Genomic DNA, 27,950 nt, shown 5'->3' on the forward strand with positions numbered 1-27,950 from the left:
TGGTTATTCTTTGCAGGAACATCCAGCGACCAGCGAGCTTGCAGAAAGAGCGGCTCGAGGAGCAGCAGAGGGACCAGCGACTGCTTCAAGCCGACCTGGACAGTCATCGTCTGAGCGTGGAAGCTGTGGCAACGAGCGCGAGAGATCTCCTAACGAACTCCAGCAACGCGAAGATCGCGAAACACATCGAGGGCAAGCTGAAGGACGTGCAAGGTAGATTCGAGAAGCTGATGGACAAATCGTTGCGCAGAGGAGAGTTCCTCGACGAGATCGCGCAAGCCCTCGGCGACTTCCTCGTGGAGACGACGAAGTTCGACAGTTGGTACGCGCACATGATCGAAGCCCTCGAGTCGAGGGATCTGAGCAAGCTGGACGTCGCCGAATACGAGACCAAGATGGCGAATTTGATGGACAAACGGGAAGACCAGCGAGCTAGTTTCGAGGACCTGATCCGCAACGGGAAGACTCTGATCTCGAAGAAGGACGTGACAGACGTCGCGCCGATCAGAGACAAGATCAAGGCACTGGAGACGCAGTGGAAGGAGGTGAACAACTTGATCGACGAGAAACAACGTCTCAGCAAGTCCAGAGCCGAGCAGTTGTCCGCCTACGAGAAGCTAAGAGATCAGGTGATCGATTGGCTGACTAGAACCGAGAACAAGGTCCAGGTACTGGAACCTGTGGCCGTCGACTTGGACAAGCTGAAGAGACAGGTCGACGAGCTAAAACCGATTCAGAAGGAGTACCGCGATTACGGCAACACCGTCGACAAGGTCAACGACCTCGGCATCGCCTACGACGGTTTGCTAAAAGAGCGAACCGAGAGCCCTACTCGCAGACGCGGTAGCACCAGCCCTACAAAGAGGCCAGGTACGTTTCGGTCGCTTCTGTGGGCCCTGGAACCGTGTACCCATCATCTTGCGTACCCTCATCGCTTGGTAGTCTTAACATTTTGAGCCTGGCGCATCGTATCGGCACGCTTTCACTCGACCATCATGATTTTGCGCACCTGTTCACTTCTCTTTGATTTATCCTCCGCGTAAATCCGGGCTCAAAGTTGTTAACCTTCCCATACACCATGCAGCATCCTCACGGTCATTTCTAGCATATCACTGTCATCGTTCGGTCAACACACATACACCATATTTTTTTTTGTAGTACGCCGAATGTCACAAGACGGTCGCTCACCATCTCCCGCTAAATTGTATGCTGCTCAAAGTCCGGTCTCCCCAGGTGGTAGCAGCGGGTTCAGTAGCCGCCGCTCCAGCCAAGATGGTTTCCATCTGGAGGACCTGTCGCCAGTCCAGCAACAGCTCTCCGAGATCAACAACAGGTACGGACTGCTGGGAGTTCGTTTATCCGACCGGCAAACTGAGCTGGACAACGTGAAGGAGGAGCTACGAAGGCACGTGGACAATCTGAAGACCCTGTCTCAGTTCTTGGAGAAGGTGAGCATCATATCCTTCGCTTTAAAGGTATCTCGTGACCATAACGACGTGTTTCCATTCAGATCAAGCGTCAAATACCGAAAGAGAGTATGCCAAGCACCAAAGAAGAGGCGGACAAGACGGCCAAGCAGATCAAGATCGTGATCGAGGAGATGTACGAGAAGCAATCGCTGCTGGACACCACGAGAACTCAGGTTCGCGACCTGGTGAGGCGCAAGAAAGGCGCGGACGGTGTGGATAGGTTGAACGACGAGATGGAGGACGTGACCAGTAGATGGAGATCGTTCAGCGAGCGTTGCAAGGACAGGATCAAGTTCCTGGACGACGTGAAGGACTTCTACGACACGTCGGAGGGCCTGGTTTCCTGGCTAGGGTCGAAGGAGAGAATGTTAGGCGCGCTTGGACCCATCTCCGCCGATCCTAGAATGGTCGCCAGTCAAGTTCAGCAGGTGCAAGTCCTGCGAGAGGAATTCCGCACCCAGCAGCCTCAGTTGGACCATCTGGTGCAGGTCTTCGAGAACATCCTCGCTGTACTCGGCGCGGAATCGGCTGACGGCCAGAGAATCAGCGCAAAATTGAAGTCGATCCTTGACAAGTGGTCCGATCAGTTGCACAGACTGGACGAGAGGGCTCAGAGCTTGGGAGATGCTGTGGACACCAGCAGGGAGTTCGATGCTAGCCTGAATCGCTTGCGCGACGCCCTGCAAGGCATCTCCGATAACCTGGATGATCTAACGCTGGAGAAAGACCCTGAAGATCAGCTGAGGAAGATCGAGAACTTGGAAAGACAACTGGAAGGACAGAGGCCGCTCTTGGCTGACGCCGAAGCGGCTGGAGAACAGCTGTGCGAGGTGCTCAGCGATCCAGCGTCGAAATCCGAGATCCATGGAAAACTGGCCGCCGTTGGTAAAATGTATAACAACCTGCAGAAGAAGCTGGACCACAAGAAGGCCGAGATCGAGGGCAACCTCAGAGACGGAAGACAGTTCGAGGCCTCTTGCACGAAGACATTGGGCTGGCTCGCCGATGAACTTGGAAACATGTCCGAGAAGCTGTTGGTATCCGCTGATAGGGATATCTTGCAGCAACAACTTGACCACCACGAGGTAAGTGAATTCAAAATAGTTATGCTTTGTCTACGTTACACAGTGAGCTTAATGTTCCGCGTTTTCTTTTTTCAGCCTATATACAGGAACGTGATGGGCAAGGAGCACGAAGTGATCATGCTGTTGAACAAGGGCCGTGACATGGTGACTCGATCTCAGAAGGTCGAGAATCGCTCTCTGCAGCGCGACTTGGACAAGATGCAGTCGCAGTGGGACCGCCTGAAGAAGGACATCGTCGACAGGCACACGAAGCTGCAGACCTGCGCGGAACACTGCAAGAAGTACTACAAAGCGCAAGACGCGTTCCTGCCCTGGCTCAGACAGGCGGAGGATCGATTGGAGTGCTTGAAGCCAGCGTCCTTCAAGCGTAAAGACATCGAGAAGCAGCTGAAGGAGCTCTCGTCGTTCAGGAACGAGGTCTGGAAACACTCCGGCGAGTTCGAGAACAACAAGACGCTCGGGGAGACGTTCCTCGGAGCTTGCGACATCGACAAACAGAATGTCAAGAACGAGCTCGGTGCCATGAAGACCAGATGGGACAAGTTGAACAACGGTAAGCTTCATCTCCGCGAGTTTGAATGATCTTGCAGCACTTTTAGTGACTTCTACTACTGAATGATCAATGTCTTCAGATCTACTGACGAGGACGCAGTCTCTGGAGGACACCGCGCGACACTTGATGGACTTCAACGAAAATCTGCGGGACCTGCGACACGGTTTGCAGCGCTGCGAGGACAAGCTGGCGTCTCACGACGCTCTTGGAGGTGCGGCCAAGGACCCGAAGCTTCTCGATAGGATAAAGGTAAGCGAGACTGTCTTCCTCTTGTCAGCAGTGAATAGTTTCGATATTTGAACGACTCCGTTTCCGCTTCAGAGTTTACGAGAAGAGACGACGAATCTGAAGAAACCGCTGCAATGCGTGAAGCAGCAGGCGAACGACTTGGCGAACAAGGCTGGAGAGCAGGGCGTCGACGCGTCGCATTTGCTGGACGAGGTGGACAATCTGACGGACAGGATAAACGATCTGCAGTCGAAGCTAGACGACAGGTGCAACGAGCTGCAGAGCGCCGCGACGGCTGTCGCGCAGTTCAATGACCACGTCAAGTCAATCAGCAATCAAGTCTCTAGCCTGGAGAAGGAGTTGGACTCGATGAAGGCGCCTGGAAGAGAGATCAAGATCGTGAGGATCCAGATAGAAGAGACGAGCAAGGTGATCACCAGGGTGAACAGGCTGTACGAAGAGGTCAGCGATCTGGAGAACCTTGGAGAACGTTTGGTGGACTATGGATTCGCTGCAGACGCCGTGGCAACGAGGGAACAGGTCGCTGGGTTGAAGAGACAGGTCGGAAAGCTGGACGATCGTTCCCGAGATCGTCACGACGAGCTGACCGCGACATTGGACAAGCTGCAGGAATTCTATCAGTCGCATTCGAACGTGATCACCGAGATCGACGAGGCGAACGATCACTTCAGAAGGTTCAAGCCCGTAGGATCTGAGGTGGAGTCGATCAAGGCGCAGCAGGAGGACTTCAGGTTGCTCAAGATAAACAAGATAGAACCGCTGGCCCGCGCTGTCGAGGACTGCAACGCCCTCGGCCAGGCGTTGATCCAGACCGCCGGACGAGACGTGAACACCAGCAACATTGAGAAGGACGTCGACAAGATGAACGAGAGATGGAACGATCTGAAGGACAGGATGAACGAACGGGACAGGAGATTGGACGTGGGTCTACTCCAGTCCGGAAAGTTCCAGGAGGCGTTGGACGGTCTGGAGAAATGGCTGACGGATACCGAAGAGATGGTATCGAACCAGAAGTCGCCGTCGTCGGACTACAAGGTGGTGAAGGCGCAGCTGCAGGAGCAGAAGTTCCTGAAGAAGATGCTGATGGACCGACAAAACTCGATGTCGTCTCTGTACAACATGGGTCAAGAAGTTGCCGCCGGTGCCGATCCGAAGGAGAGGAAGATGATCGAGAAACAATTGAACGAGCTTGTAGGAAGGTTCGACAACTTGACCGAGAGTGCTGCCGAAAGGATGGACGCCCTGGAACAGGCGATGGGAGTGGCGAAACAGTTCCAGGACAAGCTTGTGCCTCTGGCTATCTGGCTGGACAAGACCGAGAAACGCGTCAGAGACATGGAGTTGGTTCCAACGGACGAGGAGAAGATTCAACAACGTGTCGCGGAGCACGACGCCCTCCACGAAGACATTCTGTCGAGAAAACCGGACTTCAGCGAGCTCACGGAGATCGCCAGCCAGCTGATGGCTCTCGTGGGCGAGGACGAAGCCGCCGCTCTAGCCGACAAACTGCAGGACGCTGCCGACAGGTACGCCGCGCTCGTAGAACGATCAGAGGCGCTTGGAGCGTTGTTGCAGAGGTCGAGACAGGGTCTGAGACACCTGGTGCTCAGCTACCAAGAGCTCCAGGCGTGGATGGAGGGCATGGAGATCAGACTATCGAAGTACCGTGTCCTGGCGGTGCACACCGAAAAGCTTCTTCAGCAAATGGAGGACTTGGCCGACCTCACCGAAGAGGTTTCCACGCGGCAAACCGAGGTGGACAGTACCACGGACGCTGGATTGGAGTTGATGAAGCACATCTCCAGCGATGAGGCTCTGCAGTTGAAGGACAAGCTGGACTCTCTACAACGACGATTCAACGACCTCGTCAGCCGAGGCTCCGACCTCCTCAAGCACGCCCAAGAGTCGCTACCACTGGTCCAACAGTTCCACGACAACCACAATCGTCTGATGGACTGGATGCAGGCTGCGGAGTCCGCTCTGCAATCTGCGGAACCTCGCGAGGACGAGATCGTCCGACTGGAGATGGAGATCTCCGAGTACAGACCGGTCCTGGACAAGATCAACGCGGTCGGACCGCAATTGTCGCAGCTGTCGCCTGGTGAGGGAGCAGCCACCATAGAAGGTCTGGTCACGAGAGACAACAGGAGGTTCGACGCTATCGCGGAACAGATCCAACGAAAGGCGGAGAGGATCCAGCTGAGCAAGCAGAGGTCGTTGGAAGTGATCGGAGACATCGACGATCTCTTGGAATGGTTCCGCGAGGTGGACAACCAGCTGAGGGAGGCTGAGCCGCCAAGCAGCGAGCCCGAGATCATCCGAGTACAGCTGAAGGAACACAAAGCCCTGAACGATGACATCTCCAGCCAGAAGGGCCGCGTCAGAGACGTGATCTCCACGGCGAAGAAGGTGATCCGTGAGAACGGCCAGCACGAGGACACTTCGATCATCAGGGAGAAGATGGAGGACCTCAGAGAGACCATGGAGATCGTGTCGGGTCTGTCCGCGGACAGACTAGGAGCTCTCGAGCAAGCTTTGCCGTTAGCAGAACATCTACGCGACACCCACATCGGTCTGGTCAGCTGGCTGGAGGAGGCAGAACATCAGGTAACCATGCTGCCTATGCCAGCGTTGAGGCCCGACCTAATAGCAGCGCAGCAGGACAAGAACGAGATGTTGATGCAGAGCATCAACGAGCACAAACCGCTCGTCGAGAAGCTAATCAAGACCGGCGAGGCTCTGATCAAGCTCTGCAACGAGGAGGAGGGTATTAAGATACAGGACATCTTGGAGGCGGATACTGCGAGGTACGCGGCCCTGAGAGCCGAGCTTCGCAGCAGACAACAGACCCTGGAGCAGGCGTTGCAGGAGTCCTCTCAGTTCTCAGACAAACTTGAAGGAATGTTACGAGCATTGTCGTCTACAGCTGATCAGGTCAACGGAGCTGAACCGATCAGCGCCCATCCTGGTCGCCTACGCGATCAGATGGAGGAGAACACTGCCCTGGTCGACGAGCTCGCTCAGAGATCGGAAGCCTACGCTGCTGTCAGAAGAGCCGCCGATGATGTGATCAGCAAGGCGGGCAACAGAGCCGATCCAGCCGTGAAGGACATCAAGAGGAAGCTGGAGAAGCTTAACAAACTATGGAGCGACGTGCAGAGAGCAACCACCGATCGAGGTCTTACCTTGGACGATGCTCTGGCGATCGCGGAGAAGTTCTGGGCAGAGTTGAACGGCGTGATGTCTACCCTGAGGGAGCTGCAAGATGCTCTCTCCGGCCAGGCACCGCCTGCAGCTCAGCCAGGAGCGATCCAACAGCAACAGGTTGCTCTGCAGGAGATCAGACACGAGATTGATCAGACGAAACCAGACGTGGAGCAGGTCCGCGCTTCGGGACACGAGTTGATGGGTCTCTGCGGCGAACCGGACAAACCGGAAGTCAGGAAACACATCGAGGACCTGGACCAGGCCTGGGACAACGTCACTGCTCTGTACGCCAGGCGAGAGGAGAACCTAATTGACGCTATGGAGAAGGCGATGGAGTTCCACGAAACTCTGCAGAATCTCCTCGAATTCCTCGAGGAGGCTGAGGAGAAGTTCGCCAGTATGGGACCGTTGGGCAGCGACATCGACGAAGTTAAGAAACAGATCAAACAGTTGGCCAATTTCAAGGCTGAAGTAGACCCGCACATGGTCAAGGTCGAAGCGCTGAACAGGTAACCAACCACGGTTCCACAGCTGTAGAAATCCGAGTCTTGTTGCGTCTGTTCGATCCGCCCTGACTGAATCGTTGCGCTAACTGAAAACGTGTTTCACTCGCGTGCCCTATTCTTGTACTTGTCTTCCGCCAGCGATGCCGTGCCCGTGGACCGGAAACGCCGGCTGTAAGGACAAGGTTGACGTCTCGGAGGATGATCGTAGATGTTCTTCAAGGGGAACATCTATTCCTCTATGCGAAACTTGTCCGTACAGCCGGACCTCCACGGAAATCCCTTGGCATCTCTGTTTCCCTACAAATGCGATCTTCGTTTGCGCGATCTTCGTTTGTACCGATAACAATGCCCAAGACACCAGCGAGATTCTAATCCGAACTTTTGTTGTTTCCGCGCCGGTTGCTGAACGCATAGGAGTCTGACCAGGCAAGTCAACCCTCTCTCTCTGTTGTTGCTGTAGTTAGAGCATGGCTTACATTTATTCTTCGATCGTCCGGAGTACGTAATACCATCCTCCCCAACCCCCAACTGTGATCCGTGTTTTAATCTCGTTCACGCCTTGCCTACGAAGCCGCCGCACAGCGGTCCGTACATTTTGTTAGGACTAGACAGCGGATTTTATGCATTTGTGGCAAAAATGAGGAGGTGTAATTTAAAATAGCAGACACATTAGAAGAATTTGAGAATACTTTTATATTATCTTCGACCCGCTAAACATATTAACAAAGAAAATACATTTCTACTTCAGTCCAGTTTGTTGCAATTTTTAAATACAGTATTTACATTAATTGATGATAAAAGATATGATTTTTTATCACAAAAGTCTGCTTTTCAATTTATAAAAAATGCAAGAGAAAATATTAAATAGCGAAGCAATTTCTGTTGTGAAAAATGTTCTTCTTAGAATGTCCAACCTTCAAGGTTTATTACAACTATAATATTTATTAATTAGACATTTAGGAAGCAATTGTTTGTAGAAATGAGTTGATGAATTGTCAATTTTTCTTAATTTGAAAATCAATTTCGTCCAGATAATTGTGTGGCATCCGAACCGCTGTGCACCAGTTAACTTTTAATTACTCGCATATAGTATTTACAATCTTAAAACCTTAAATTTAATGTTGCAAGTATAAACAAAGGTGTCACTAGCAAATATTTATTTTGCATTAATAAGAATTGATTTATATTAGAGTTATGTAGAAAGTAGAGTGCGAGTGATTGGAAATCTTGGAAAGATTTAAAATCTTCCCGTAGGCTTGGCGTCGACGTCCGTAACAGTCGTAACACCTGAGTTGCGATGGAATAATCGGAACCCCTAACCGCTCCCTGTTGGTTGGAGTTCTAAAACATTGTTGCCTTGTCGTCGAAGTTGTCGTTGTATTTGCCTGCCTGTCTGCCTGGCTCGTGGCGTGCCTGTTCCACTGACACTACCACATCGTAGGTTTCCAATCGTGGTTTGACTCTCGAGAATGGATCCCTCTCACAATGGGATTGTATAATTCGAGGCAGAAAATAATGGTCGGTAGCCCCGTGATCCTCTATCGGCTCGATACCCATTTACTTTGGAACAAAATCACAGAAGGATCAACAGCGAGATCAGCCAGGATTTTCTGCCGTCTTATGGGGTTGTTCTGTGTCTCTCCTCTCCCGTAGAGTCGTCGACCCTGTCTGTGTTCGTTCCGACTAAACAAACGTGTTGTTAATCGTATTCGAGACTGGCTGGACGAGACTGTATCATTGATTCACAAGCATTCCTCGGGGTGTACGCTTTCTCACATCGCACAGTGTTGCGATCAATGCTAATTAGCTGGACAAAACTCGTAAAAAGCAGATGCTAGTCATATGAAGTCATTTCTAGACTGATAGTAAAACGTCTTTTTTGTCGACAGAACTGTGTAAGCATTTCCTAAGGATGTCCATAAAAGCTCTCATATTCAATTGATAAACGGAAAAATTTTTGTTGGCAGCATTAGAGCAGACTCGAGACTTTCTTTTCATGTAAAAATTTGAAAATGCGGAAATCTATCGGAGAACAATATTTATATATTTAGTAGCAGTGATCGCTACTTCACGATCTGAATGTTTGGAAGTTTGGAGGAATTTTCGGAAAGACAATCGTCTTAGTGTATTGTAGAAATATGTTTTGGAGAAATCGTGTATAGATACGTCATGTGAAGAAGCAGAAAAGTCTGTACGGGTTAATATTTCCAATATCTGCACACTTTGTATTAGTAGTCATAAAGAAGGTCTTGTCCAGCTAATTTCAGCTATAGGTTCCCCTCGAAGGAACATCGGTCGATAAACGTTGACATCTCACGTGACATATTTTGCAGGCAAGCTGCCGAGCTGACGGAGAGAACATCATCGGAGCAGGCGGCTGCGATCAAGGAGCCTTTGGGAGCAGTGAACAAGAGATGGGACGGCTTGCTGAGAGGCGTGGTCGAGCGACAGCGGCTCCTGGAGAACGCTCTGCTGCGATTAGGACAGTTCCAGCACGCCCTCGACGAGCTTCTGGTCTGGATCGAGAAGACGGACGACACCTTGGACAACTTGAAAGCGGTGGCCGGGGATCCACAGGTGATAGAGGTGGAGCTGGCCAAGCTGAAGGTCTTGGTGAACGACATTCAGGCTCACCAGACCAGCGTCGATACTCTGAACGATGCTGGAAGACAGCTGATCGAAGACGGCAAGGGAACAGCCGAGGCATCGACCACAGCCGAGAAATTAGGCACGTTGAATAGACGCTGGCGAGACCTGCTACAACGAGCTGCAGACCGGCAACGAGAGCTCGAAGACGCTCTCAGAGAGGCACAGTCATTCACAGCGGAGATCCAGGACCTGTTGTCCTGGCTCGGCGACGTGGACAACACCATCGTAGCCTCGAAACCCGTCGGCGGGCTTCCGGAGACGGCTTCCGAGCAGCTCGAGCGCTTCATGGAGGTCTACAACGAGCTTGAACAGACCAGACCCAAGGTGGAGACGGTTCTGCAACAGGGACAGGAGTACCTGAAGCGCGCAGACTCGTCCAGCGCCGGTGGACTCAACCATAATCTGAAGACTCTGAAGCAACGCTGGGACAACGTGACCGCTCGAGCCAGCGACAAGAAGATCAAGCTGGAGATTGCCTTGAAAGAGGCCACAGAGTTCCACGACGCTCTTCAGGCATTCGTCGACTGGCTCACCAACGCCGAGAAGATCCTGACCAACCTGAAACCCGTCTCCAGGGTAATGGAGACGATTCTCGGCCAGATAGAGGAGCACAAGACCTTCCAGAAGGACGTCGGCGTTCATCGCGAGACCATGTTGAACCTGGACAAGAAGGGCACGCATCTGAAGTACTTCTCGCAGAAGCAGGACGTGATCCTGATCAAGAACCTGCTGATCAGCGTGCAGCACAGATGGGAAAGAGTGGTGTCGAAGTCTGCCGAGAGGACCAGAGCTTTGGACCACGGATACAAGGAGGCTAGAGAGTTCCACGATGCCTGGTCGAACCTGATGAACTGGCTCGACGAGACCGAGAGGACGTTGGACGAGGTCGCTGCCGACGGTGGCCTCGGCGGCAACGATCCCGAGAGGATAAAGGCTCGACTGAACAAACACCGTGAACTGCAGAAGGCACTCAGCGCGAAACAGGGCACCTACGATACCACCATGAAGAACGGCAAGACGCTGAAGGACAAGGCGCCGAAGACCGACGAGTTCGCGTTGAAGGAGCTGCTGAACGAGCTGAAGAACAAGTGGACCACCGTCTGCGGCAAGTGCGTCGACAGGCAGAGGAAGTTCGAGGAGGCTCTGCTGTTCTCTGGACAGTACAAGGACGCGATCCAGGCTCTGTTCGAGTGGCTGATCAAGTCCGAGAAGCAGCTGGCCAACACCGGACCTCTTCACGGTGATTTGGACACCGTGATGAACCTGGTGGAGCAGCACAAGACCTTCGAGAACGATCTGGAGTCTCGAGTTTCCCAGATGGACTCGGTGATGAGAACTGGCCGCGAGCTCCTCGGCAAGGCGGCGGCGGAGGATGCGGCCGCCATCGATTCCCAGTTGGCCGAATTGAACGATCTATGGAGCACCGTGACCAAACTGTCATCGGAGAAGACCGATCGCCTCGAAGAGGCTCTGAAGGAGGCCGAGCGGCTGCACAAGGCGGTCCACGTGCTTCTAGAATGGCTCAGCGACGCCGAGATGAAGCTCAGGTTCGCCGGTCAACTTCCAGAGGACGAACAAGAGAGCAGGAACCAACTGATGGAGCACGAGAAGTTCTTGAGGGAGCTGCGCACCAAGGAGCTCGAGAAGGACCAGACCTTGGAACTCGCTCGAGCCATTCTAGGCAAAGCCCATCCCGATGGCGTGCTGGTTATCAAGCATTGGATCACCATCATACAATCCAGGTGGGACGAGGTAGCCACCTGGGCCCTGCAGAGGAACCAGAGGCTGGAGAACCATATGAAAGGTCTTCAGGTAGGCACCTTGGCTCGTCGGAAGCGTCATTCACTGTAATTCGTACATGCATATGTTAAATAACGCTCGCTGAATCTTGTAGGACCTCGACAACCTCCTGGAAGAGTTGCTCTCGTGGTTGGAAGGCCTGGAGAACACGCTGAACGCTCTCGAAGCAGAACCGCTGCCGGACGACAAGGCAACGTTGGAGATGTTGATCGCCGATCACAGAGAATTCATGGAGAACACCAGCCGCAGACAGACCGAGGTCGACCGCGTCTGCAAGGCCCGGCAGATCAAGTCTGTGAAAGACACGAAGAAGATAACGAAGGCTAAGTCACCAGCACCGACGTACGTTCACACTCCTCGCCCCTTCGTTACACACCCGGTCCCGTTTCTTTTAGCAAAGATTTGTCGAGCCGAGGATCGCGCTCGTCGCAAGAGTCTCTCATCGTTCCTCCGAGGTAGACGGATAATCGCTAGAGCGAGCAACAGACACCTTATGTTACATTGTATCTTGCTTCTCGAGCGTGTGTTCTACGATTTCAGTCGCTCGAGTCGTTTTATTCGTTCCATTTTGGTTCTCCGTACGATTGCCGTTTTCAGCTTTGGAGTTCTTGGAACCCTTGGCGTGTGTGCATGTTGCGTTTGAGTTTCTTTGTACCTTGTTTCCATTTCTCTTTACTTTGCTGCGTGAGAGAGAGATACACGTCGATCTCCTTCGTAAAAGAAATATTAATGCTCGAGATCTTTCTGGACGTCCATGGGGGGGACACAACTGGAACGACAGAGAAAGGTGCGTGTTGCCGCGCGAGACAACTCTCTGTCTCTCCTCGCCTGGTCTGTCTCAGTTCGAAATTTTTCAGCTTCGTTAAAACGAGAGTTGTTGATATCTGTTTCATCTCTCGAGTAGAGTATCCGTCGGCGAACGATTGTGCACCGTAGGCAGCATGGTAGAGAGTTACTCTTTTTGGATACGAGGTGGATAAAGGACACTTGGAGCGCGTCCGAGGCGTGTACCGAGCAGGATGCTTCACCTGGCTCTCGTTGCCAGGAGATTGGACTGTCTATGCTGATCTATTTTTGGATTATAGTGACAACTACGTTTAAAATGGGGCTGCTACTTTCCTTCGAATTTCGAGCCTCCGTATTCAATTATTAGAAGATTAAACGAGGATTTGGGAGCTTTAAACTTGGAAATTTCGCTGCTAAGTTATATTTGATACAATTACAGAAGTGTAAAAAGCGATTGGACACTCCCACATTTCGAGAAAAGTACGCCACCACAGCTGAAAGATTGAAGTTGGGCATTCTAAACGAGTACCCCAATATTTTATGATAATGTTTATGTCAGTATAACTTCATACTTGAATAGCTTTCCGAATCTTCGATGAGTCGAAGCTTCGGAAAAGCAACAGCCCCGCGGTGAAGCATCCTGCAACAAATACAGAAAACAGGTCTGCTCATAGACAGGTCACTAGACAGCGGATCTGTATGCAAAATAAAAATTTGCTACCTGAATTGCAACAAACTGGGGTGAAATAGAAATTGATTTTCTTTCTTATTATGTTCAATAGATTGAAAATAATATAATAGCCTTTTAAAATTCGTCTAATGTTTTTGCTGTTTTAAATTACACCTACTCAGCTTTGTCACAAATGCATAAAATCCGCTGTCTACACATGACTGCTGTACAAAGCTGCCGTGTAACTCTGTCGATCCATCGCGACGATGTTACACGTTCGAAAGCCTGTTCTCTGTACGTTCTCCCCCGTTCGCTCGTCCCGTAAGACAGCCAAGGCTCGATTGCCGACTTGGGACACGGTGATCGGTGTCTGGTAGAAGTGTCGAGTGATGTGACGCATGTTCCTGTTTAGCCGAGCCAGCCCGGGCCGTGAGAGAACGCCGGATTCGTTGCCACACATCGGCCCACGCTTCCCACCCAAAGGAAGGTTCGTCAAACCCAGCCTTTAACAAATTCGAACTCTTATAGTCCATTATTGCTACTCGCTTTTTCTAACACACCGACACGTTCTTGTACTTGTTCTCTCGTCTTTCTTTTGCAGTTCTATCGGGTTTGCGTTGACTCACACGTATCATTCTTCTACTTTTCTCCTTCGTTGTGTTACTCTTTGGTTACTCTAGTTTTCTAACCGTACAGTGTCTTTCTTTCCTTCGAGATGTTGATGTTCGTTTTCAAAGTCCGCCGGTATAGAGTCCAACGTTCATCCGCTTTCTTTGCTTATCGTGCTTCGTTTTTAACCAAGTCCGTCGATGTACTTGATATTATAACAGTGTTAACGTGGCTCGTCGTGGTCTCTACAGCAAAGGCGCCGAACCGGAGTTCCGCAGCCCGAGGGTCAAGCTGCTCTGGGACAGGTGGAGGCACGTCTGGATGCTGGCGTGGGAGCGTCAACGCCGGCTCCAAGATAAGTACAATTACATCCAGGAATTGGACCGTGTCGCGAACTTCAGCTGGGAGGATTGGAGGAAGAGGGTGAGTGCATCCAGCATCTGTTGGGTTCGAGGGGAAGTTCTGTCGTATTTTAAAGAAAACATTTGAATCAATTTATAAAATGCGACAGAACTTTCCCACAACCTAACATTTCACACAGCAATCTCTATTAAGTGTCCTGGATCTTGTTATCAACCATTATCCCTTGCAGTTCCTGAAGTTCATGAACCACAAGAAGTCCAGGCTGACGGACCTATTCAGGAAGATGGACAAGAACAACGACGGTCTGATTCCTCGCGAGGACTTCATCCAAGGAATCATGAACACCAGTCAGTGCTCTGTTTTTCTCCCCGTTCTCTACCAATTATTGAAATGATTGTCTTCCCTATAATACCCGTTCTGACGAGACGCTTTCTTGCAGAGTTCGAAACGTCTAGATTAGAGATGGGAGCAGTTGCGGACTTGTTCGACCGTCACGGCGAGGGATTGATCGACTGGAAGGAGTTCATCGCTGCCCTGAGACCGGACTGGGAAGAACGCAGGACGTACAACGACACGGACAAGATCCACGACGAGGTGAAACGGCTGGTGATGCTGTGCACATGTCGCCAGAAGTTCCGCGTGTTCCAAGTTGGCGAAGGGAAATACAGGGTACTGGAGAATCTCTAAAACGAGCCTCTAATCAACGCTTTATCCCCTGTTCAAATGAAACTAGACAAATCGAAGCAGTATTAACCCTTAGCACTCGAGTGGTGACTCAAAGAGCCATTTCATGTTCATGTTCGTACAATGAAAACAATTAATGTATTGTAGCATGGAATTATTCTAGGTTGAAAGAAATGTTTAATTTTCGAGTTAAAATACCTCCGAGTGCAAAGGGTTAACGTTATCAACTGACAAGCCTATTGACCGCCTAGCAAACTTGCAGCCGGGGGTAAAGCCGTTGAGATAAGACGTCATAGTGTCGAGCATCATTATGACAATGTTTTATTCGCAGTTCGGTGACAGTCAGAAGCTGCGTCTGGTCCGAATCCTGCGATCCACCGTGATGGTGCGAGTTGGCGGAGGCTGGGTAGCACTGGACGAATTTTTATTAAAGAATGATCCTTGCCGCGGTGAGTATTTCACCCGTCTGGTCACTCTGTCTCTTCTCTACTCCGTTACCGTCGAATACTCGAATCGCTGACTATGAAACGCGATATGAATCCGTGTCCGAACGTGCTACACCGAGCAAAATGAAAAACCAGTCCCCGGGATCGGTCCCCGACACCCGCGGCCCACAGATCTCCCTCCGACGAGTCCCTAGATCGACCGTCTAACTCGACTCGCAACGGTGTCTCACCATCCCGTTCCCATTTCTTCCCCTTTGAAAGAGGCAGCTAAACGCGTTTACATGTTTGTTTCGCCGATTAGCGACGCGTGTGGGATTTCTTTTCGACCCGTTTTGCTTTGTTTCTCCGTTGCGTCGCGTGGTTTGTCGCTTCCGAGGATCAACTTGCGGGGAAGCTGCTTCTTCGACGATCGTTCAAACACTTTAGAATCGTTCCCTCGCGTCCACAACCTAGATAACAAGGGAACAGGTGTGTTGGTTCAAAGTTTTCAAGAAATTGGTCCCATGAAAATCACCGACAATAACTGTGGCCGACAACGACTTTAGTTGACGACAGTATTATTCGATATTAATTCTTCTTATAGTGTTATATTCATATTTTTATACAAAAGTAAGAGTGTCAGTGCAGAATAGTTAAAGAAAGAAATGTCAGCACCATCTTTAGAAACGAAGTTACTATCGGATAATACTGTAATCGATTAAAATCGTTGTCGGTTAAATACGTCGACGGTTAAAGTCGTTGTCGACCAAAGTTATTGTCTGTCGAAACTGTATCGGTGATTTTCATGATCAGAGAGTAAGCAGCTTCTCCTCAGGTTCACCCTCTCTCGAGTGTTCTTTTTCTGTTCCCGTCTACGTACCCTTCACCCAGATTCGCGTTCATTCCATCGCATCGACCGCTGCCTCGGTAACACCTATTCATCCGCGCGATACTACTCGTGTTCATCCGCGTCGAAACGCACGCGCGCGACCATTCATCTCTCTCTTCATTCACATTCTCTCCCGTTGGTGCATTCTCTCACGTGCGTGTACGATCTCAGCTCCTGAGGTACGATTTTGTGAGCGTGACTAATCAAGATTAATCCTCATTAACCGACCCCTGGACCGTTGCTAACACACGCGCGCGCGCGTAGGCGGACCTTCGCCGAGGCGTGGATCTCACCTGTAATCGCTAGGTTCCGTGTTTTGGGCTTTCTTACATACTAATTCGCGAGCGGGCCGCCGCTCTCCACGAGCTTCTCTGTGTTCTGTTTAATCTCCGGAGGGTCGGCATTTTTACATTGAAAAATTTATACAGTTTGTCCGTTTTAAATGTCCTACACGTGAGCATTTGTATTAGTATCGCAGATATAAAGAAAACGTTTCAATAGGAAGGTGTATAGTATCGCGGGGAACAATCGTGATGAATAGACCACGGATCTTTATGCATTTATGGCTTATGAAAATTTAAAAAAAAGTCCACTATAATTTTGTACAGTTTTTATTTGTTTTGGATCGACAAATGCTGTTCCCATTAAAAATACGATTTTATTTCATTCCACTTTCTAAGAACCTGTCTACAAAAATTGAAAAATGCATAAACATTCGCTATAATAGGATGTGCGTCATATAAAGATCTCATTTTAATTTTTAAATAAAACTCTATATCTTTTAATTGCAGTTAGAGTCGGTTAAAAATTTTATTTGAATAAAAATAAAGTGGGCTTTTTCCAAGTGGGTTTTAAACTACAAAATAAAATAAAATTTTTGCCCAACTCTGGTCACAGCATTCCTGAATTGTCGAGTTCTTAATTTTATAAACAAGTTACTGTAATTGATTTTTTTCTATCGTTGTATAGTACCGTACGTTTTCATCGAGCGTCCAGGTAGTTCAATGAAGGTGCCTGAGGGCTCGGTAGGATTTCTTAAGATCTATGGTTTTATGGTTTTACGATGGAAGCTCGTTTGGGGGGCGGTCCGCTCGACCGTTGAGCCATTAGAGGTATTTTGGTATATTAGGAGACTCGTATCGCTTGTCATTTAGCCTACTAATAACGTTGACTGGTTGATCCTCTGTTCCACGATCCTCCCGCAAGGTCACCATTGTTCTCCGTTCCTCCCGTCCCAGAAATCGATACATCTCGTTTGTCATTCACGCACCACTCCGCCGACGTTCAACCCCCCCCCTTAATACTCCGATATATATCTCTCTGTCTCACGTGTACTTGGATACGCATTCGAGTTTTTTCATTCATTGACTTTATTGCATGCCTTCGTTCGAACTTAATAAAGAAAACATATCATTAAAAAAAGAAAAAGAAACGAATAATTGAACGGACCAATCGCTAAACTCCTCAAATCGTGATTAACCCGTTAAGTTTTTCTAATGCCGATACCGGACCCTAACAAACCGGAACAACATGAGGGTTGGTGTCCGCTCGGTGAGAATCTTTTTATATGGGAATAATTGTCCTCTTCGTGGCCCGTGCGTTTACAAACAATAAACCTAACCTACCACTCTCATAACAGTTCAGTCCTTGATCGGTCTACCTGAATGGTAGACGAATCATGATTACCGTACTGGCCACGAAATCGTCGTTTTCGTATATCCTGCATGTGTTCGTGTTCATACGTTTGCTTCCTCGCAACGAATTCGTGTCGCTGTACGCGTGCGTGTGATCGTAGTTCGTCTCGAGTGTGTGCAGAAATTTTGTGCGTGTAAGCGTGCGCTTGTGTTGCGTGTGTTTGTGCGTGTGCTCGCTCGCGTCCGCGTTCAATAGCATGATTACGTTGTTGTTCTAACTTCGCGCGCGAAACCCTTTGACGATGTTGGAATCGCGGTCGCGTTGTTCACTATCTCTCTCTCTCTATCTCTCACACGTCATTATTTTCCTTGATCACTGTCCACTTCATCACTTGTCGGTTCGATTACGTTCGTTTCCTTGTATTGTCGGTAGAAACCTGTTTGATACCTTTGATCGGATTTCGCCCCGCCGACGCTGACGTTCCAAGCTGACAAATCTCAAACGTTTGTGCTCCGAATGTGAAGTGCTCTTTTTGTATTCTCGCTAGAGACTGCGGATCTTTATGCATTTGTAACGTGTACAAGTTTATATTCAATTTATAGTTTGAAGCAATAACATTTTTACTGGGTAAACTTTACTCTTTAACAGACTCAAAATTAGTGCCTCTCTCGTGCGAATTATGGTGTATTTGGTATGTAATCCAGTAGATTTGTACCCGGGGCGGATGCAGAGGAAGTTTCGATTCTCTAGGATCAACAGTTGAGGAGCTATAGTCGCTTAAAGTTGGGCATATTTTCAGTTTTCTGACAGGCAAGGGCGCCGCCATATTGGTTTGTAGTGTTGCCGCCCCCCTCGACCGTCACACAACATGGCGTACAAATTAACATGGCGGCGCCCTTACCTGTCAGAAAATTGAAATATGCTTAACTTTAAGCGACTATAGCTCCTCAACTATTGATCCTAGAGGATCGAAACTTCGTCTGCATCCGCGCTGGGTACATATCTACTGGAGTACATACCAAATACATCATAATTCGTACGAGAAATGCACTAATTTTGAGTCTAGTAGAGTAAAGAGCAGCATTTTTACTTGAATCTTCCTGTAAAGAGGCTTCTAACGAGGGATAGTTTTCGCGCGTTTCGATTTTTAGTAAACGATCTATGAGAATGGGAAAATGAATAAAGATCCGATGTTTAGAAATCACTATTCTGCTCAGTAGACTGAGAATTCAGTAGTTTGGGAACTAGGTACGTTTAGAGGTCAGTGTATTGAGATCTCAGTCTTCTGAGAGCGTAGTATTTGCAGATCTTTGTATTTTGAGAGTGCAGTACCTTGACACAACTCAGTATTTTAATAGCTCAGTCTTCGAGAGTGTAGTATTTTGAGATCTTTGCATTTTGAGAGTGCAATACTGTGACAGTTCAGTATTATTGAGACCTCAGTATTTCGAGAGTGCAGTGACTTGAAAGCTCATTTCGAGACCTTATCTTGAGAGCTCAGTATTCTGGAAGTACCTTGAGCATTCTGTGAGTAACCTTGAGATCTCACAAATATTTGATCTCATTATTTTGAGATCGCTGTACACTGATGATAATTTATAAATCTATGAATTTAAAGTACTGGTAGTCAACGAGAAATGATTGACAAAAAGGCTCGGAACGTCAGCGTCGCATTCGCATGCCACCCTCCCCAGTCGCTCGACTGATTGGTCGCGTTGCGTAATAATTAACGGGAAATCAGCACCGACAAAGATCATTATCTCTTCTCATCGTAGTCATGTATCATCGAGAAATCGACCAATGCAAATCAAAGCGGTTTTCACATGGACACACGACTCCCACGTATGATTTATTATTTACGACTCCGACACCCGTTGTTTTACACCCCCCCACCCAGCCGAACTCTTTCGACCGATACAATCGTTCTATAATACACTGTATTTTTTTGTCTCTTTTTTTGTCTACCACCGTACACTCGCACACAAACATACCGTGTACGCCGCTGGCAACGCTCTAACAAACTCTACTCGCTGTACTATCGCCGCTATTTTTATCTGCGCTACCATCCCCCCCCCCCGTATCTCTATACAACTATCTCCAACTTTTATCTCCGTGCTGAAAAAAAAAATCTCGTATCGACGCTCTTTCTTTCTTTGGTCGATAACCGCGCATGAACGCTCTCTCTGTCAATCTGTAAATTATTTCCCGCTTCACTAACAACCCTTTGATCGCTCTGATTTGTATTTTTACGCCAACTAACTCTTGCTATAAAAACAAAATCTCTCGGTTGCCCGTTAATTATCTGTTCTCTGTACATGGTGTATCTGTCTTCTCCCCTGTCGCTGTATGCTCTATCTTCTTCTTCTTCTCTATCTCTCTATCTGTCTTTCTCTGTCTCTGTGTATTATAAAAAAAAATACATTATTCTCTGTCACTTCGCCCCCCTATCGCCCGCCCCCCGCCCCGTTTCTAAAAACAAAAATCCCGCGCATACATGTCCTGTAACGGCTTCCTTCTAACTTGCGTGCACGCAACACACCACTGTAGCCAAGGGAAGAACGAATATCGAGCTGCGAGAGCAATTCATACTGGCGGACGGGGTCAGCCAGACAATGACTGCGTTCAAGTCGAAGCCGAGCCCGACCTCCACGTTGCAGCGCACGCAAATGTCATCCGCAAATGCCGGACCAATCACCAAGGTAACGCCACCAATCACTCAGCTCCCTCTTATGGATCCTGATCGAGGGCGTAGATTATCCTCGGACCACATCCACGCCACCGATCACGATCTATCCGAGGGACTGTCTCGTTATCTCTCACTCTCTCACTCTCTTTCTATATCTATCTCTTTCAATCCTCGCGATCGGCTACTCTGATCGAAGAGGCCTCTGATCGTTCGTTGATCCATTCGGTACGATCTCTCTAGGGAAAACATTTCGAAGAATCATTTCTTAACCCTTTGTGGTCCGAAGGGTCTCTCAGATCTCGCTCATGGAATTTAATTATGCTCCCGTACGAAGCTGCGGGAGCAAATTACAATTGTTGTTGTACAAGGTGAGAATCATGAATTGCGACCGGTAGAGATTACTCTGTTGTCAGTAGACTGCGGATCTTTATGCAAAATAACAAATGTTTGCATTGATGACACAGGAGCCAAATGAAAATTTCATTCTTCTTTCTAATACACTGGTGGTATTAAATATTTTTAATACCTCCACTGTTTTTTAAATTGTACGTACCCATTTTTGTCATAAAAAGGGTCATTCCATGCCAAATCGATCAGTTTTTGCAGGCACCATCGTCGATTTTTGATCTAGATGAGGTATGTTGTAGTCCATGTCAAATTAGGGGGGGTTTACATCATCATTTTGCCGGTTTCGAATTTTTTTAGGAATGGCAGGCTCTCGAAAATTTCAATTTTTGCCCATTTTGGCGGAAACGGGCCTCATTTACGAATTTTTATCTCTGGAACTGTTTGTCCGATTGTGCTACATTTTTTTTGGGTTAACTTTACTTCACAGGACTCGAAATTTGTGCCTTTCTCCTATAAATTATGATGTATTTTGTATGTAATCTAGTAGATTTATACCCGGGGCGGCTGCAGATCAAAGTTTCGATCCTGTAGGATCAATAGTTCAGGAGTTATGCTTGCTTAAAGTTGTACATTTCTCAGTGTTTTTGACAGGTAAGGGCGCCGCCATATTGGTTTGTAGTGACGACCGCGAGCCGCTTACCTTGCCCATCCCCCGACCTAATCACCAATCAACTACCACCTAGCGTCAATATGGCGGCGCCCTTATCTGTCAAAAATACTGAAAAATGCACAACTTTAAGCAAGCATAACTCCTGAACCATTGATCCTACAGGATCGAAACTTCGATCTGCAGTCGCACCGGGTACAAATCTACTGGATTGCATACCAAATACATCATAATTTATAGGAGAAAGGCACAAATTTTGGGTCCGGTAAAGTAAAGAGTTTTAATTTTAAGAATTTAATTTCTTCAACCTCGACAATTAACTTTATAATGTCGAAAAATTTAAACAAATTCTCTTTCTACGTTTTTTTCGATGGGGGGCTTAGTGATTTAAATTTAGAAAAAAATATGGTTATATTCCTTGAAGTTTCCCCGAGGCCCGGTTTCGCAAAAATTGAAATTTTCGGGAGCCTGCCATTTCTAAAAAAATTTGGGACCGGCAAAATTATGACTTAAACCCCCCTTAATTTCACACACATGGACTACGATATATTTCATTTACAACAAAATCGCAGAACAAATGCATAAAATCCGCAGTCTAGTTATTCGCAGTCCGATCGAAAATGTTTCTGTCACATATAGCATGGTTTAAAAAGAGCTTTCACGCGATTACAGCAAACTTTTTGTAAAAAAAAAAAATAAAAACAAGCAGTTTTTTAAATTTTTGGCAATCTTTTTTATGTTATGATACTTCCTGAATGCATCTTGGAATCCTCTGACAGATAGGCGTAAAAAATTTATAGGTGTATTCGCAAAAAATTGAAGGTGACTAAAATTGGAGGTTTGCTATAATCTACATATGTATAAAAAAATTTTCGATCGGACTGCTAATAACAGAGTACTACTGATCATGATTCGTGGTTCACCCTGTATACCATAAAATCCTGGTATTAGTGACGAATCTAATATAAATGAAATAAGCAAAAATGTCGAGTCTGGATCGAGAGGACCGGAAGGGTTAGGGTTCGCCAGGGGAAGATTTCTTTTTATTCATTCCAGATCAATCCGATTCGCGAAGTACTAAAACAAGACAAGTGTTGATTATTGAAATCATCTCTGTCTCTGAAAAAATCATTCTCGGAGTTCAACGAATTTTTCGAAATTGATGCATCCTCTATAACATCTCGCAAGGTTACAGACGATCTCACCAGCCAGAAGAGAGCAAAGTCGAATATAAATGATCTCGATTCTTCTCGACCTCTTTCTCTCTTTCTATCTATCTTTCCCTCTCTCTCTCTCTCTCTCTCTCTCTCTCTCTCTCTCACTGTCTCTCCATGGTCTTGCCTAGTCGAAGATCTCTCTCGCGGCCACGATGGGGGTAAGTACAAAACCGCGGAAGGCCTCGATTTTTCAAATTCGCATGCGAGCATGTCAGCTTAGAAGACCGGTAGCAATATCGTCGCACCTAGAGCTACCCTCTCAGCACCTCTAGGTAGTCGCTTCAAAGTCACCGAAAAAACCCCTCGTGCTCCCCGGTTCTCCGTCTCACCCCATTTCTCACCTCGTTTCACCCCTGTTCTCCACCCTCCACACCCCACGATATCCCTATCAGTTTTCAGCCCCCCGCACACACCCCACAGCCACGCAGATTTGCGTCTTCGGATCGGGATGTTAGATTTTCGTGCCGTGAGTCGGCCCCCGCCGCCATCTTGGGGGCCTATAGTCACCTCAGGAGATGCGATTTCACGAGACTGTCTCTCTGTGTATCTACTGTCTCCCAGGGTCGGGCAAAGTCGATCGAACGTCGCCATTCTACCGCGAAATCTCACGCGGACCCACCTTCCTCTGGACGATCACGAAACGCCAATGTTTTAAAAATTTAAACCATAGCGATGCAAAAATGAATGTCAAGTAAAATCGACCAAATTTTCGCTGAACACCTTTCCCTCAATTCAGCTCGTGGGAGACTGGATTTATTTTAGACTCGGAAATGAAATGACCAAAATGTTCTTATCCGTGGTTGAACTTAACCACAAATTTTTGATCTTTTTTAAATATTAGGTTGGGGAAAAAGAAATCCGTCACATTTCTCCGTTTGAGATAACGTAAAAATAATGGATTTCTTTTTCCCCAACCTAATATAATCTTGCAGATCTCGACGAGAAGATGTTAGAAATCCGAGTTTCAACGTTAGGGATTCACTGGTTCGGAAGTTATGGCCGTTTAAAGTTGTACAATGCTGGCGCCTTTACCTCTCCAACTTTAAACAGCCATAACTTCGGAACCAGTGAATTCCTAACATTGAAACTTGGATTTTTGACATTGTCTCATCAACTACAAGATCATATATATATAAAAAAGTCGAAAATTTTTGGTCCCATAAAGTGGAGTTCAATCCTCTGTGATACACATTTTAAATTCGCGGAGGTTGCCAGTCATTCTCTATCCGTTACAGTCGATTACAGAATGACTCGCCCTCGAGCCAATTAATTTTGCAATTTCGAGATCGATCCACGAGAACGTGTCGAGGTTCGCGGGATTTTTTGCAGTGCGGTGATTTGCCCGGCTCTGGTCTCTTTCCGATTCCGTGATGATCACGGACGTCCGTGGAGAGATCCCGAGGATCTCGAGGATCGCCGCGTCCTCGGCGAGAGAGGATCTTTCGAGCAGGATCTTCGCGATCAATCGATCGGATCGGCGGATCGCGATCAGGATTGCTCGGAAGGTTCTTTGCCCGTTGTGTACCGTCCAAGGACCGAGTGCGAAACGGTTCGGCGCGCGCGGGATCGTTGGCGCATTGTTCCTTAAACTTTTCGTTTGTGGTGTAGCGGAGGAGTTTATGAGCCAGCTGACGCCGATATTTGAGAGTTTGAGGCAAAAGGAGGACCTCCCGTGCTCGTATCCCCTCCACATGCACGCCCCCTCTTATCATTGGGTAAATAAGAAAACTCTATTCTCTGAATTCTGCTGTCGTTGGTGTGACACACGGTGTATACCCCAGTATATATCTATAATAATTAATCATTTAATACTTTGATATACATATACGTACATACAAACATATATATATATATATATTTATTTGTTACGTCTACTTTTTCTGTGTATCTTCTGCTGCGTTCTTGTCATCGTTTTTTATTATTTTTTTTTTTTCGTTTTTCTCTCTCTCTGTGTCTCTCGCTCTCTGTTTACGCAAAACTCACTGTTTCTCCGAGTTGTTTGGTCTTGAGTTTCTCTAATTTATTTGTTGTTTTATTTTCTCTCTCTCACCTCCGACAGTTTTCTGTTCCGTTTTATTGTCTCGAGTGCGCTTTTCGTTCCGCGTTATCGTGCGACGACCGATGGAACGCGCGTTGTTGCCTCGTTTCTTTCTTTTATCAGTCACGAGATCGATCATACTCCGATCCGATTCTCTCTTTGATTTCCCGGGTATACCGGACAGTCGGATCTCGACACGATTCCGTAGCTTGGATCGAGGATCGTGCATGCGGTAGAACTGGTAGATTAGATCAGCCGTGCGTACCTGCTGCACGATCAAACTCGTGTTTATCAGTCTCGCTTAGGTGCATTCTCTCGAATCCGATCGTACATAACCTCATTCGAATCATCGCGTCGACGCGGAAGTGCGTCCACGGCCGTCGACGCCGGGAGCATTGCACCCGTGGATGTTGACACCCCCACCTGTGGAATGCACTGGATGCACTCGCAGCAGCACCTCGTTAACCAGACCAGAATGTCTCTGGAAAAATCTCTTTGGAGATCGGCAAAAATTCAACCGAAAGAACGATTTCGTTAGACTCGTGCTCGAGAGATTTTTTATGACGAACGCGCGAGAATAGGACTGTTTCGCTCAGCACACGCGAGAACCTGGCTTCTCGTTGTCGCACAGTGCATTCACCAAGGAACGATCGAAAGAAATCAGATGCATCTATTCTCCGCGAGAAGATGGCATAAATTTAACGAGGTACCACTTTTAAATAGCGCGGTAGGGACAGTGGGGCCCAGTGTCGCCGGAAACGACCAAAACTGGTCGGTTTTACCTCTCCTCCTTTTCCCCTTCCACTATTCCATCCCCATTCCACCATCAGCACACTCCAACGCCCCCCACTAAGACCGCAGACTGGTCACGTGACGTGCCGCACGCGCAACGTGTCTCCCATTCGCCCCACTCAATGCCCTTCGCGCACGCGCAACGTGTCACATATTATTCTGGTCATCAGAGAGGGGGTAAATTGTATTCCCCTCGATTTTCTCGATCTGGCGACACTGACCAGTGATGCCAAAAATGCGCGAAAACAGTAACGTATCTGTGATGAGGTAGCAGAGCCCTGAGGCAGTTATATTGACTGGAATGTACCGAAACAAATCTGTACCGGACAAAAAGACTCCAGGACGTGTCGTACGAGTTACAAAATATACACAAATACACTTGTTATACATTCATTTTTCAGAATCAAATCATATAAATTTTTTAAAATTCTGCGGGGTGCTCAAGGTACCCCATTTCATCGAGAATCTTACTATACTGAGGCTAATCGCCGCGCATGCGCGTGAAATGTTGCGCATTTCTGGCATCACTGACACTGACAAGGGAAGGACCCCAAGTGTTCGACTTCGATTTTGATAATCTTTCTTATTCCTTCCTCGATACCATTTAAATTATGCCATAAATATTCTATGTGTCATTAAAAATAAAGGAGATATTTAGGTGGCCACCTTCAGCTGAGACACCCTGTATATTTAATAATATACAGGGTGTGTCCGTTAAGTTATGTCACCATTTTTTAGGCGTTTGCGGTAGTGTAATTAAAAAATGTTTTAGACAAAAGTTTCTCGGTACTTGGTGAGCTACATGCTCGCATATTCTTAAATTTGAAAAAATTCAAAACCTGCATTTTAGGTAAAAAAGTAAAGGTCACCTTGACTTTTTAAAATGGCACCACATGCTTTGGACATCATGGGATTGTTTCCGACGTCGAGACGAATTTAACAGTGTATTACACTATGACCTTGCAATGACCTCAAACTCGGAAATATTGTGCAAACGTAATTTTAATGAGAAAAATTATTTCTCACAATATAAATCAAGTTACATCAGATGTTCGAACTGCAATCCATCTTCTTCTTATACAATATCATAATATAATATCTAATAAGATATCTATTATAAGATATGCAATATCTTTTCTGTGCCATCTTCTCGCGGACGAGAAACACACGACGCTGAACACCGCATGAAGTTTCGCTATAGTGGCCCCCTGCCCCTGTTCGATATCTCGTGTTCCGATTTTTCCGATGATTTCCGGCGCGCGACAGTAGACGGGTTATACTTTGGTTGCCATTGATGATTGGATGCCTCTGAACGATCCCCCATTCCCCGTAGAACGAACCGGGATTCTTTGTAGCCCGATCGAAAGGACGATCGTCATCCTCCGCAGTGGAGAGAACCGTAGGAAAGATCGGCTCGCGCCGAAGAGATGGTTCGAGCATTAGACACGAGGATGTCGATCGTTCCTTATCTGAAGAAAGATTCGCGTTTCCGAACGGTTCTCGCGAGTAGACACGGTCCGCGGATACGGTGTACTGCTGTATCGATATGTGCATAACGATCTCCTGTATTGCTGTATTGGTGCGTGCATAGTGGCGTTGATCGGAGATACTTCGAATCACCATAAGCTACTCTATCTCTCCCAACTTCCTCTGGTAAGTTTGCATGGATCTTCTTCTTTGTTTCTTCATTTGATTTTGTTTTCTCTCACACTGGTTCTAATAAAAAGTAAAACACGCTCTCTTCGACCTGTACACGGTCATCACTGTTCGTGTCGAGCCGCGCCGCGATCGATCGATCCCCTCGATCGGTCTCTGGCTCGCGCAGCGGCTGGCGTTTCAAGGTTGCAAACGACCGAGCAGTATACCATAAGACTCTTCGGCGACGTTGTCGACGCGAGGCAGATCTTCTCTCGGGGAAAATAAATTTTAGGATCTCGATTGAATTTCTTTCGGGGAAGATCTTGCCTCGCTAGTCGACGCGGCGCACCCAACAGCCGATAAACGACTCTCGCTGTTTGCCTGTTTCTCTGCCTACTTCTCTCTCTCTCTCTCTCTCTCTCTCTCTCTCTGTCTGTCTCTACTCTACGCATTTCTATGGATCATTGTTGTGCCCGCGGCTTCAACTAACGTTTCTGTCGCGTAGGTGAGGGAACGAAGCGCTCGAAGCGTTCCTATGGGACAGTCCAGGGCGTCCCGCTCGTCTTTGAGCGCCGGGACCCCGGACAGCCTCAGCGACAACGAGAGCTCCTTCAGAATTGGCTCCGCCAGGAAGACCAGCACGCCTTACAGGAGCACCATCACCCCTGGTAAGCACTCTTCCATCCCCACTCGCCCCTGAAAATAAACCACCGAATTCGGTGTACAGTAAATCGTCTATGAACGCAAAAGCCTCGGGGAGATTCGTTTGCATTTGTCGTGGACGGGACACTATTTTTTTGAGCTTCAAAGACCGAGCCGAACGTAGAGAAGGACAGCGCGTGTAAAGGGAGACCGCGACTCTTCGCGTCTCTTTCTTTCCCATACGCTGTCCTTCCCTGCGCCCGAAACGTTCGTCGTCAATTAAACCACTAAATACAGTTGAAATTATATCGTGTTTGGTCTTATTTTAATCAGAAAAATGTCA

The 27,950-nt window shown here is 47.9% G+C and overlaps 1 protein-coding gene across 34 annotated transcripts in view; it reads left to right on the forward strand.

Annotated features, from left to right (window-relative positions):
• Shot (dystonin-like protein short stop) overlaps positions 1-27,950 on the forward strand; it is a 97,469-nt gene that overhangs the window by 63,440 nt on the left and 6,079 nt on the right. For 21 of the 34 annotated variants that reach the window (XM_076441179.1, XM_076441186.1, XM_076441194.1 and 18 more), the window contains 17 exons: positions 17-870; positions 1,159-1,448; positions 1,511-2,554; positions 2,630-3,107; positions 3,187-3,356; positions 3,429-7,072; positions 7,484-7,495; positions 9,403-11,530; positions 11,613-11,860; positions 13,387-13,461; positions 13,835-14,006; positions 14,176-14,293; positions 14,386-14,615; positions 14,962-15,079; positions 17,433-17,495; positions 20,127-20,278; positions 27,471-27,633. In XM_076441179.1, coding sequence (XP_076297294.1) covers positions 17-870; positions 1,159-1,448; positions 1,511-2,554; positions 2,630-3,107; positions 3,187-3,356; positions 3,429-7,072; positions 7,484-7,495; positions 9,403-11,530; positions 11,613-11,860; positions 13,387-13,461; positions 13,835-14,006; positions 14,176-14,293; positions 14,386-14,615; positions 14,962-15,079; positions 17,433-17,495; positions 20,127-20,278; positions 27,471-27,633 — 9,959 coding nt within the window. Of the gene's footprint in view, positions 1-16; positions 871-1,158; positions 1,449-1,510; positions 2,555-2,629; positions 3,108-3,186; positions 3,357-3,428; positions 7,073-7,483; positions 7,496-9,402; positions 11,531-11,612; positions 11,861-13,386; positions 13,462-13,834; positions 14,007-14,175; positions 14,294-14,385; positions 14,616-14,961; positions 15,080-17,432; positions 17,496-20,126; positions 20,279-24,105; positions 24,213-26,918; positions 26,981-27,470; positions 27,634-27,950 lie in introns of all 34 variants that reach the window. The other 13 variants (XM_076441213.1, XM_076441209.1, XM_076441212.1 and 10 more) reach the window with 9 other exon arrangements.

This window comes from Lasioglossum baleicum, chromosome 16 (genome assembly GCF_051020765.1).
Source record: "Lasioglossum baleicum chromosome 16, iyLasBale1, whole genome shotgun sequence".
In the NCBI taxonomy this organism is placed as follows: Eukaryota; Metazoa; Arthropoda; class Insecta; order Hymenoptera; family Halictidae; genus Lasioglossum; species Lasioglossum baleicum.